This window comes from Triticum urartu, chromosome 5A (genome assembly GCF_056163025.1).
Source record: "Triticum urartu cultivar PI428250 chromosome 5A, HENAU_Tu73, whole genome shotgun sequence".
Lineage (NCBI taxonomy): Eukaryota > Viridiplantae > Streptophyta > Magnoliopsida > Poales > Poaceae > Triticum > Triticum urartu.
Window position 1 is genome coordinate 240,800,992 of NC_141877.1, and position 11,413 is coordinate 240,812,404.

General features: G+C 45.3%; 1 protein-coding gene across 1 annotated transcript; it reads right to left on the reverse strand.

Moving 5' to 3' along the window:
- Nucleotides 1–10,109: 10,109 nt before the first annotated feature.
- LOC147970924 (uncharacterized) lies at nt 10,110–10,505 on the reverse strand. Its single transcript, XM_087523725.1, has one exon. The coding sequence runs from the start codon at nt 10,503–10,505 to the stop codon at nt 10,110–10,112; it is 396 nt and encodes a 131-aa protein (XP_087379851.1).
- Nucleotides 10,506–11,413: the final 908 nt, after the last annotated feature.

The following is an 11,413-nucleotide window of genomic DNA, read 5'->3' on the forward strand; positions in this document are numbered from 1 at the left end:
ATAATTTCTTTGAGCACTATCTAGAGTTTTACTAGCATAATGAATAACATTAAGTTTCTTATCAACTCTTTGTCCTAGAACAACACCAACAGCATAATCACTAGCATCACACATAATTTCAAAAGGCAAGTTCCAATCAGGTGGTTGAACAATAGGTGCAGAAATTAAGGCTTGCTTAAGTGTTTCAAAGCCTTCTAAACAATCATCATATAAAAAGGAATATAGAAACCAACATGACCGAAGAAACTACGAATACCTTTGATATCTTTAGGACATGGCATTTTCTCAATTGCATCAACCTTAGCTTTGTCCACTTCAATGCCTTTTTCAGAAATTTTATGACCCAAGACAATGCCTTCATCAACCATAAAGTGGCACTTCTCCCAATTCAAGACGAGATTTCTTTGTTCACATCTCTGCAAAACTTGATCAAGATTGCTTAAACAATCATCAAAAGACTTCCCATAAACAGACATGTCATCCATGAAAACCTCAACAATCTTTTCACAGAAGTCAGAGAATATAGCAGTCATACGTCTTTGAAAGGTAGAAGGTGCATTACATAAACCAAAAGGCATACATCTATAAGCACAGGTTCCAAAGGGACAAATAAAGTGGTCTTTTCTTGGTCAGGTTGAGAAACATGTATTTGTGAAAAGCCAGAATATCCATCAAGGAAGCAAAAGTGTGTGTGCTTAGATAATATTTCAAGCATTTGATCAATAAAAGGCAAAGGGTAATGGTCTTTTCTAGTTGCTTTGTTTAATTTTCTAAAATCAATTACCATTCTATAGCCGGTAACAATTCTTTGTGGAATAAGTTCATTCTTATCATTAGGAACAACAGTTATAGCTCCTTTCTTAGGAACACAATGAACAGGGCTTACCCATCTACTATCAGCTATGGGATAGATTATACCTGCTTCCAGAAGTTTTAATATTTCCATTCTTACCACTTCTTTCATCTTCGGATTTAACCGACGTTGGTGATCAACAACGGTTTTGGCATCAGGTTCCATATTAATTTTGTGCTGACATAGAGTGGGACTAATTCCCTTTAAATCATCAAGAGTATATCCAATAGCAGCTTGGTGCTTCCTTAGAACTTTCAATAATCTTTCTTCTTCATGTTCTAAAAGGTTAGCACTAATAATAGCAGGATATATCTTCTTTTCATCAAGATAAGCATATTTCAAAGTGTCTGGTAATTGTTTTAATTCAAACACTGGATCACCTTTAGGTGGAGGAGGACCTCCTAAAGTTTCAATAGGCAAACTTTGTTTAAGTAGAGGACATTGTTCAAAGAAATTTTTATCTATTTCATTTATTTCATGCATATGAAAATCATTCCCATGGTCTAGCAAATATTGTTCCAAAGGATCATTAGGTGGTACAGCAATAGAAGCAAGACCAATTAATTCATCTTTACTAGGCAATTCTTTTTCATGAAGATTTCTACTAAACTTGGAAAAATTAAACTCATGAGACTCATTACCAAAGGACATCTTAGCATTAGCGGTGTTCAAAAAAGTTCTACCAAAGATAATGTGACAAAAGTCATCTTGTGGGGAACCAAGAACAAGAAAATTAGTAGGGTATTTTATTTTCCCACACAAGACTTCAACATCTCTAACAATCCCAATTGGTGATATAGTGTCTCTATTAGCAAGTTTAATATTAACATCTATTTCTTCTATCTCTCCGGGTGCTATGTCATTCATAATTTCTCGATATAAGGTGTAAGGAATAGCACTCACACTAGCACCTATGTCACATAAACCATGATAACAGTGATCTCCTATTTTAGTTGAGATGACAGGCATGCCAACAACATGTCTATGTTTATCTTTCTTATCAGGTTTGGCAATTCTAGCAGCTTCTTCACAGAAGTAAATAACATGCCCATCCATATCTTCTTCCAAGAGATCTTTAACCATAGCAATACTAGGATCAACTTTAATTTGCTCATCAGGTTTAGGTGCTCTAATATAACTTTTGTTAACCACAGTCGAAACTTTAGCATGTTCCTTTATCCTAATAGGAAAAGGTGGTTTCTCAATATAAGCAGAAGGAACAACTGAATCAACATTATAACGTATAGTTTCTTCTTTAACTGGTACTAGTTCTTTAACTTATTCTTTAATAGGTGGGTGATATTTAAACCACTTCTCTTTAGGGAGTTCAACATGAGTAGCAAATGATTCACAAAATGAGGCTACTATCTCAGAGTCAAGTCCATATTTAGTGCTAAACTTTTGAAAAGCATCGGTATCCATAAAAGATTTAACACAATCATACTCAAGTTTAATACCTGACTCTTTACCTTTGTCGAGTTCCCAATATTCAAAGTTGTGTTTAATTCTTTCCAAAAGATCCCACCGGAATTCAATAGTCTTCTTCATAAAGGAACCAACACAAGAAGTATCAAGCATGGTTTGATCATTACGAGAAAGCCGAGCATAAAAATTCCAAACAATAATTTCTCTTGAGAGCTCATGATTGGGGCATGAATATAACATTAACTTAAGCCTCCCCCAAGCTAGAGCGATACTTTCTCCTTCATGAGGCCAAAAATTATATATAAAATTCCGATCACGATGAACTAGATGCATATGATAATTTTTTGGTGGAACTCCATTTTCAAACGGTTCCAATTCCATGATCCAATATCACCGCATAGCCTATACCATGTCAATGATTTTCCCTTCAAAGATAAAGGGAAAACCTTCTTCATAACTTTATCTTCAGGTAAACCTGCAAGCTTAAACAATCCACAAATTTGTTCTACATATATCAAGTGCATATCAAGATGTTCGGTTCCATCTCCTGCATAAGGATTAGCTAGCAGTTTTTCTATCATACCCGAAGGAATTTCATATTCAATATTTTCAATAGGTGCAGTAGGTTTAGGGGTAGCTAATTGTGGTTTCGGACGAGGTGAAGATACCCCGAACAAACCCCTCATAGCATTGTTTTCCACAGTAACAAGTGACTATAAATTTCAGCACACCATATAAATGTTTCCTTACCAAATTCGACTTACCAAAGGCGCTTCACTCCTCGGCAACGGCACCAGAAAATAGCCTTGATGACCCACAAGTATAGGGGATCAATTGTAGCTCTTTTTGATAAGTAAGAGTGTCGAACCCAACAAGGAGCAGAAGGAAATGACAAGTAGTTTTCAGTAAGGTAATGTCTGCAAGTGCTGAAATTGTAAGTAACAGAGTAGTTTGATAGCAAGATAATTTGTAACAAGCAAGTAACGATAGTAGTAACAGAAGTTCAGCAAGGTAGCCCAATCCTTTTGAGGCAAAGGACATGCCAAAACGGCCTCTTATGATAAGCAAAGCGTTCTTGAGGGTACACGGGAATTTCATCTAGTCACTTTCATCATGTTGGTTCGATTTGTGTTCACTACTTTGATAATTTGATATGTGGGTGGACCGGTGCTTAGGTGTTGTTCTTACTTGAACAAACCTCCTGCTTATGATTAACCCTCCCGCAAGCATCCGCAACTACGAGAAAAGTATTAAGAATAAATTCTTACCATAGCATTAAACTTTTGGATCCAATTGGTCCCTTATGGAATAGCACATAAACTGGGGTTTAAGCTTCTGTCATTCTCGCAACCCATCATCTAACTGCTGCTCTGCAATGCATTCCCTTAGGCCCAAATATGGTGAAGTGTCATGTAGTCGACGTTCACATGACACCACTAAGGGAATCACAACATACATACTATCAAAATATCGAACACATATCAAATTCACATGATTACTTGCAACATGATTTCTCCCGTGACCTCAAGAACAAAGGTAACTACTGACAAATGATAAACATGATCATGATCAGAGGGGTATTAAATAGAATATTGGATCTGAACATATAATCTTCCACCAAATAAACCATATAGTGGTCAACTACAAGATGTAATCAACACTACTAGTCACCCACAAGTACCAATCTATAGTTTCGGTAACAAGATTGAACACAAGAGATGAAGTAGGGTTTGAGAGGAGATGGTGTTGTTGAAGATGTTGATGGAGATTTCCCTCTCCAAGATGGGAGAGTTGTTGGTGATGATGATGACGATGATTTCCCCCTCCGGGAGGGAAGTTCCCCCGACGGAATTGCTCCACCGAAGGGCAAAAGTGCTCCTGCCCAAGTTCCGCCTCGAGGAGGTGGTGCTTCGTCCCAAAAGTCCCCTCCTTATTTTTTCTAGGTCAAAATGACTTATATACAAAAGATGGGCACCAGAGGTTGGCCGAGGAGGGCACAACCCACCAGGGCGCGCCTGGGCTGCCTGGCGCGCCCAGGTGGGTTGTGCCCACGTGGTGGGCCCCCTCTGGTAGTTATTTGCTCTAATAATTCTTAAATAATCCATAAAAAATCTCCATGAAGTTTCAACTTGTTTGGAGTTATGCAGAATAGGTGGCCTGACGTAGCTTTTCCAGGTCCAGATTTCCAGCTGCCAGAATTCTCCCTCTTGGTGTGTACCTTGCAATTTATGAGAGAAAAGGAATTAGAATTACTCCAAAAAGCATTATTATGGATAAAAACATTGTAAATAATAGTAGGAAAACATGATGCAAATGGACGTATCAAGCACACAATTCACAAAAAAGACCGTATGGGCTGTCTATAATGATCGCACACAATTCTGATTACCGACTTGTTTGCCGGGTATCACACACATCTTGGTACGCTGAATCGTTTGTGTTCACCTCGATCATCGCAAACAGTTCATCAGAGCGAACTGTATGCCGTATGTCGCACACACATTGATATGGCTGCCCGTTTTTGTTGTTCTGTCTAATCACAAACAGTTCGTATGGATCAACCGTATGCTCAGCATCGCACATGCAACTAAAATCTGAACCGTGTTTGATGTGCCCACCATTGCAAACGGTTTGCACCTTTTTGACGGTTATTTTACACCATCGTTTGCGATTATTGCATCGCACACAGTTTCGTCGAAGGGTCTCTGATCGTAGTGTCGCGTTAGCAGCATCCTGCAGTAGTGGACAAGTGAATAAACACTCATCTTAAGAATAAGACATCTAGCATGGAAATATATCAGCCACCCCCTACCATTTCAAGAGTGGTATGAGCACACAAAAGAGAAATTTAATTTGAAATTTAGAGATGGCACATACAAATTTTCTTAGAACGGCAAAAGAATACCGCATATAGGTACGTATAGTGCACTCATGTGGCAAAACTAGTTTAAAGGATTTTGGATGCACAAGTAGTGATCATACTTAGTGCAAATGAAGGCTAGCAAAAGATTGAGAAGAATGCTACCAAGAAATGAAAAATCTCATAAGCGAGCATTAAGCATAACTAACACCGAATAATGCACCATAAGTAGGATGTAATTTCATTTCATAACTATTGACTTTCATGCTTGCATAGGAAATCACAAAGCTTAACACCAATATTCTTACTGAAGCATAATTATTCATCAACATGACTCACATATCACTATCATCATATCTCAAAACTATTACAAGGAATCAAGTTTATTTTGTCCAATGATCTTCATGAAAGTTTTTATTATATCCCTCTTGAATATCTATCACTTTGGGACTAATTTCATATGTTGCTTTTGATAGCTCAAACAAATCTAAGTGATGAACATGAGCATAAAAAGTTTCTTCTCTCAAAATAATTTAAGTGAAGCATGAGAGAATTTCTTAAAAATTACTAACTCTCAAATAAATGTAAGTGAAGCATGAGAGCATTTCTCCAAAAATAATAAAGCACACCGTGCTCAAAAAGATATAAGTGAAGCACTAGAGTAATTCCATAGCTCAAAAGGATTTAAGTGAAGCATATAGAGCAATTCTAGCAAGTCATAGCATAATTTTGGACCTCTCAAATTGGTGTGTCCAACAAGGATTCATGTCTAAAAATAGAAAGCAAAACAAGCAAAAACTCATATCATACAAGACGCTCCAAGCAAAACTCATAATATGTGATGAATAAAAAATATAGTTTCAAGTAAAATACCGATGGTTGTTAGAAGAAAGAGGGGATGCCACTCGGGGGCATCCCCAAGCTTAGTTGCTTGATACTTCTTGAATATTATCTTGGGGTGCCATGGGAATCCCCAAGCTTAGCCTTTTGCTAATCCTTATTCCTTCATCCATCGTAATGTCACCCAAAACTTGAAAACTTCAATCACACAAAACTTAACAAAACCTTCATGAGATTCGTTAGTATAAGAAAGCAAATCACAACTATAAGTACTATTGACAACCCATTCATATTTTATTTTTGCATTATATCTACTGTATTCCAACTTTTCTATGGCAAAAACTCTTCAAAGAAAACCATAAAATCATCAAAAACAAGCACACAACACAAAGAAAACAGAATCTGTCAAAAATAGAACAGTCTGTAGCAATCTAGATATTTCGAATACTCCTGTAACTCCAAAAATTCTGAAACATTTGGACAACGTGGGAAATTTGTATATTAATCTTCTATAAGAAGAATCAGTATTTTATCGCGCTTCTGTTAAAAATGAAAATTATTTTCCTGGGCGCAAAAGTTTCTGTTTTTCAGCAAGATCAAATCAACTATCACCCAACATGATCCCAAAGGCTTTGCTTGGCACAAACACTAATTTAAACCACAAAAAACACAATCATAACAGTAGCATAATTGTGCAAACACTCAAGAATAGAAAGAAAAAGACAAAAATAATTTTTATTCATTGGGTTGCCTACCAACAAGCGCTATCGTTTTGTGCCCCTTGCTAGGCATAATAATTTTAATGATGCTCACGAGAAAGATGGCAATTGAAGCACGAAGAGAGCATCATGTAGCATGTGAAAAACAAGTTTAAGCCTAAAATACTTCCTATGCATAGGTATTTTATAATCAAATAAATTATCAAGGCAAGCAAGAACTAGCATATGCAAGGAAGAAGAAAGAAACAATAGCAAACTCAACATAACGAGAGGTAAATTTGTGACATGAAAATTTCGACATCCATATTTTCCTCTCTCATAATAATTACATGTAGGATCATAATCAAATTCAACAATATAGCTATCATATAAAATATTCACTACATGTGTCGGATCCTGGGCTCCGCAGACCCTTGAGAGGTTCGAACATTGGGGTGTGTACGAAGAACTCTTTCTCCCCAACCAGTTGGCCCAACGATTCCACTACCTAGCTCGACGAACCCAAGGGACAAGAGACACAGCAGTTTATCCTGGTTCGGGCCACCTTGCAGTGTAATACCCTACTCCAGCTTTGTGGTGGATTACCTCGAGGGGCTGAGGATGAACTAGTATAGTGGTTGGACAGCCTCATGAGGTGAGGTGTTCTTGAGCTCAATGAGCTAGTGGGTGTGAGGATGGTCTGAATGATCCGATCCTCTCTCAGGTGGTGGCTAAGTCCTATTTATAGTGGCCTTCGTCCTCTTCCCAAATGTAGGCGGGAAGGTATCCCACAACGGCCAAATTCAAAGGGAGACAACCAGTACAAATTATCCTAACAAAAGTAGTCTTCGCCTGCAAAGGCGCTGGCGGTGACACTGTAGTGGGCTCCGCGATGACCTCTGTCCTGTCATCCCGATGATCTTGGTCTTGTTGCACCAATATGCAAACCTTTGCCCGATTCCTCGGACTCCGTGCCCGCGATTGCCTCCTTGGCACCAAAGGGGAAACTGGTACACTGTGCCTGCTGGTGCCCGCCTGGCCTTGGTCATCATGGCTCATGTCATGTGAACCTCGCGAGGTGCACCTTGCATTGATATCTCCGCTCCTCTGGAGCTAGCCTAGTGAGGCCGCCCCCAGGGAGGTCTTGGCGTCGTCCGCCTCATGAGGCTTGGCCCCTCGCGAGGGTCTTGTGTTGTTGCTGCCGAAACTAGGCCATACTGGTCCACTGATGGAGCCACGCCGTGGGCCGCAGGCAGGCAAGTTTGGGTACCCCCATTCTCAGGACACCGACAGTAGCCCCCGGGCCTGAGGTACACTCAAGATTGGCTTCGAGGTAAAGCCAAAGGGCAAGTGCGGAGCGCCACGGGATGGCGATTGATGGGATGTGGGCGCGTCCGCTTCCCCATGCTGCCTCGGCAACCGTTCGACTTGACGAGACTCTGCCACATGCAGAGGAAAATCATCATTACATGTGATCATGGAGGCCGGTGGTTGGCCTCCTCCTGGCTTATAAATGAGGGAAGGGGCGGAGCCCCCTTGATCATCTCTGTCTTCTCGCAGTTCGCCTCATCTTCTTTCCCGTCTCTCCATCTTGCTATTGCTCCCATGGCGCCGACGAGGAAGTTCTCCACTGCCGAGAAGGGGAAGGCCCCCAAGGAGGGACCTGACTTGCCCCCTCCTAAGAGAGGGCGGGGCCGCCCGCGCAAGCATGCCCTGACCCCTGCGGTGGCTCCTCAAGGGTGTGGGTGCGACCTGGCCAGCCGTGGCGGTGCTTCTTCTCGTGGTGGGTGCCACCGGGGGCGAGGCAGCCCTTGCGAGGAGGGGAGCCGCACCATGGTTGCACGACCTCCCGAGCCGCGCTTCCACTCGGCCAACGTGCTCCCTGAGTTCATCGTGTGGTCGGAGAAGCCGACCGGCACGTGGCTCCAGCTTCCACGCTCCTTCGCCGGAGAGCTGCCGGCCGTGGGTCTTGATGGCCTCTGGCTGCAGGCCAACGGCTGCTGCAGCAAGGCCTCATGGGTTGCGATCAAGGTCTCCGCTGCAGGCAGCGTGGCCCTGACCCGTGGCTGGCAGACGTCCGTCCGCTCGCGCGGCTTGAGCGAGAGGTGCACCCTTCACTTCAAGTATGACGGCGTCGCGACCCTCTTCGTGAGGGTGTTTGGGGAAGACGGTCGCCGCGCAGGGTGCTGCCCCGAAGACAACATCGACAATGACGAGCTCGGCCTTGACGACGGTCGTGACGATGCTAAGGGCGAGCTCGCCCTCGGTAACGGCCGTAGTTCGTCCAGCAGCGGTGGCTCCTTCTCCAGCAAGAGCACCAGCAACGGTGGCTACGACAAGCCGCCACGCCCCCGGGCTCGCTTTGAGAACGGTGGCGGGTCGTCTTGTCGCCATGCTTCGGTGAAGCGTGAGGAGGGCTCAGGCTGAGCTGAGTCCGGGAGGCCCTCAGAGCCAGGCCTCGTGAGCTGCCGCGGTTGCGGGAGCTACTTTAGCTTAACCTTTCCCTTTCTCCTGCATTCAAAAAAGTAGAGGGCCCTGCTTGGGCGTGTGATGAATCATGATACCTATGTTACTATGATATGTTTATTGTTCTGGCATTATGTTGTGGTGCTTATGTTCCAAATGGGTATGGTAGGATAACTTAGTTTGATACGCTTGTGGTAGTTTCCCTCCTCGTGAGGGCGCATGCTTTTTTTATCTGAGGAGGCCTTCTTGCTGGTGGCTCAGGGGCCATTGGCATCAGGAGACATCTTGAAGCTGCAGGATTGTTAGAAAACCTGGTCGGGCGTCTTGTTCTTCCCTGCGCGGCCCCTTCGGTATGGGCTGGTCGTGGCTAAGTGCACCGCGTTGCAGTACCCGGGGGGCATGGACTTTAAGAGGGTGCGTAGATCACGAGCCTACTCGAGGGCGTCTCACGAGGATAGAAAAAGCCAAGGCCCTGGGGAACAGGGCTGTGGCGAAGTATGTTCGTGGCGCGGGGCGGGCCTGACGCGTACGCACATACCTGCCCAGCCCCCACGCGCGAGACGCGCGAGGAAAGGCGGCGGGCAACTGCCACACCTCCTGGGCCAAGACCGATAGTCGAGAGAAAAGGCGAGGGGGAAGCCGAACTTGGCAATCCAAAATGCGAGAGCTCCAAATTCCATTAAGAGGGATTGCAAACCAACTACAGAAAGCAAGAAAATGAAAAGCCGCGTCCGGCACCTAGTCTAGTCTTCTCACTAGCGCGGAGCGAAGTGCTGCCACTAGGACGTGGGAGGGAGCCCCCAAGGCCCGAGGGTGGCTCTCCGGAGACTCCGGGGCGTGTACAACCCCACTCATTATTATGTGAGAGTATCACGAGCGGAGACCTTCACAGACACCGGGCCTTGCTTCATGGGTAGAACTTCCGGAGGTGCTGGATGTTCCAGGCGTTCTGGATGGGGATCTCGTCCTATGTCTCCAGGCGCGGGGCACCAGTCCTGGAGACGCGGGCGACCGTAAACGGGCCCTCCCACATGGTTGAGAGCTTATGCAGCCCTTCCTTGGAGAGGACCCGCCATAGGACGAGATCTCCCACCTCAAGCGTCCTGGAGCGGACGCTGCGGTAGTGATACCGCCGCAACGCCTGCTGGTACCTTGCCGCTCGGAGCGAGACTTGACGGTGGCGTTCCTCCCCCAGCACGAGGTCCATCCCCTGCATGGCGTCCTGGCGTGCCTCGTCAAACGCCAAGACCCGCGTGAAGCGATGCCTAACCTCATGTGGGGGAACCGCTTCAGCTCCGTAGATGAGGAAGAATGGAGTTTCGCCGGTCGGCTTGGTCGTGGTGGTGCGGACGGACCACAACATGGACTAGAGCTCATTGAGCTAGCCCCTGCTGCATGCCTCGAGCTTCTTCTTGAAGGTTCTTGTCTTGAGGCCCCTCAGGACCTCCGCGTTGGTGCGCTCAGCTTGGCCGTTGCTCCTCGGGTGTGCCACTGAGGCATAGCATATATGCGTTCCAAGTTTAGCACAATATGTTTTGAAGAGATTGCTAGTGAACTGCGAACCGTTGTCGGTGATGATGCGATTAGGGACTCTGAAACGGATCACGAGGCCCTTGATGAACTTGACCGCCGAGCCGGCCGTGATGGTGTGGACTGCTTCCACCTCCGCCCATTTGGTAAACTTGTCGATGGCAACGTAGAGGTAGCGGTAGCCCCCGGGCACTCGAGGGAACGGACCCAAGATGTCCAACCCCCAGACCGCAAACGGCCATGAGAGTGGGATGGTCTGGAGGCCCTGGGTGGGCTGGTGGATTTGCTTGGCGTGGAACTGGTAGGCTTCACAGGATCTCACCAGCTCGGCCGCGTTGTTGAGCGTCGTGGGCCAGTAGAATCCGCTGCAGAACGCCTTGCCCACGAGGGTGCGCGATGGTGAGTGATGCCTGCAGTCTCCGCCATGTATGTCGGCTAACAGCTCGCACCCCTGTCCCCTGGAGATGCATCGCAAGGAAATGTCGTTTGGTCGTTTCCGGTAGAGCTCACCGTCCCAAATGCAGTAGGTTGTGGCCTACCGAGCTACGCGCTCAGCGTCTTCTTCCTTCTCGGACAGGGTCCCCTGAAGCAGGCACGCCTTGAATTCTTCGGTCCAGCACCCCTCCCGAGGCTCGAGCGCAAGGAGCAGGCGTGCTCCCGAGGTCGGGCCGCATGCGGGGGCTCTTGAGGTTGGTGCTGGCGGGAGCTCCTCCTGAGGCAGTGCTGGCTCCAGAACTAGAG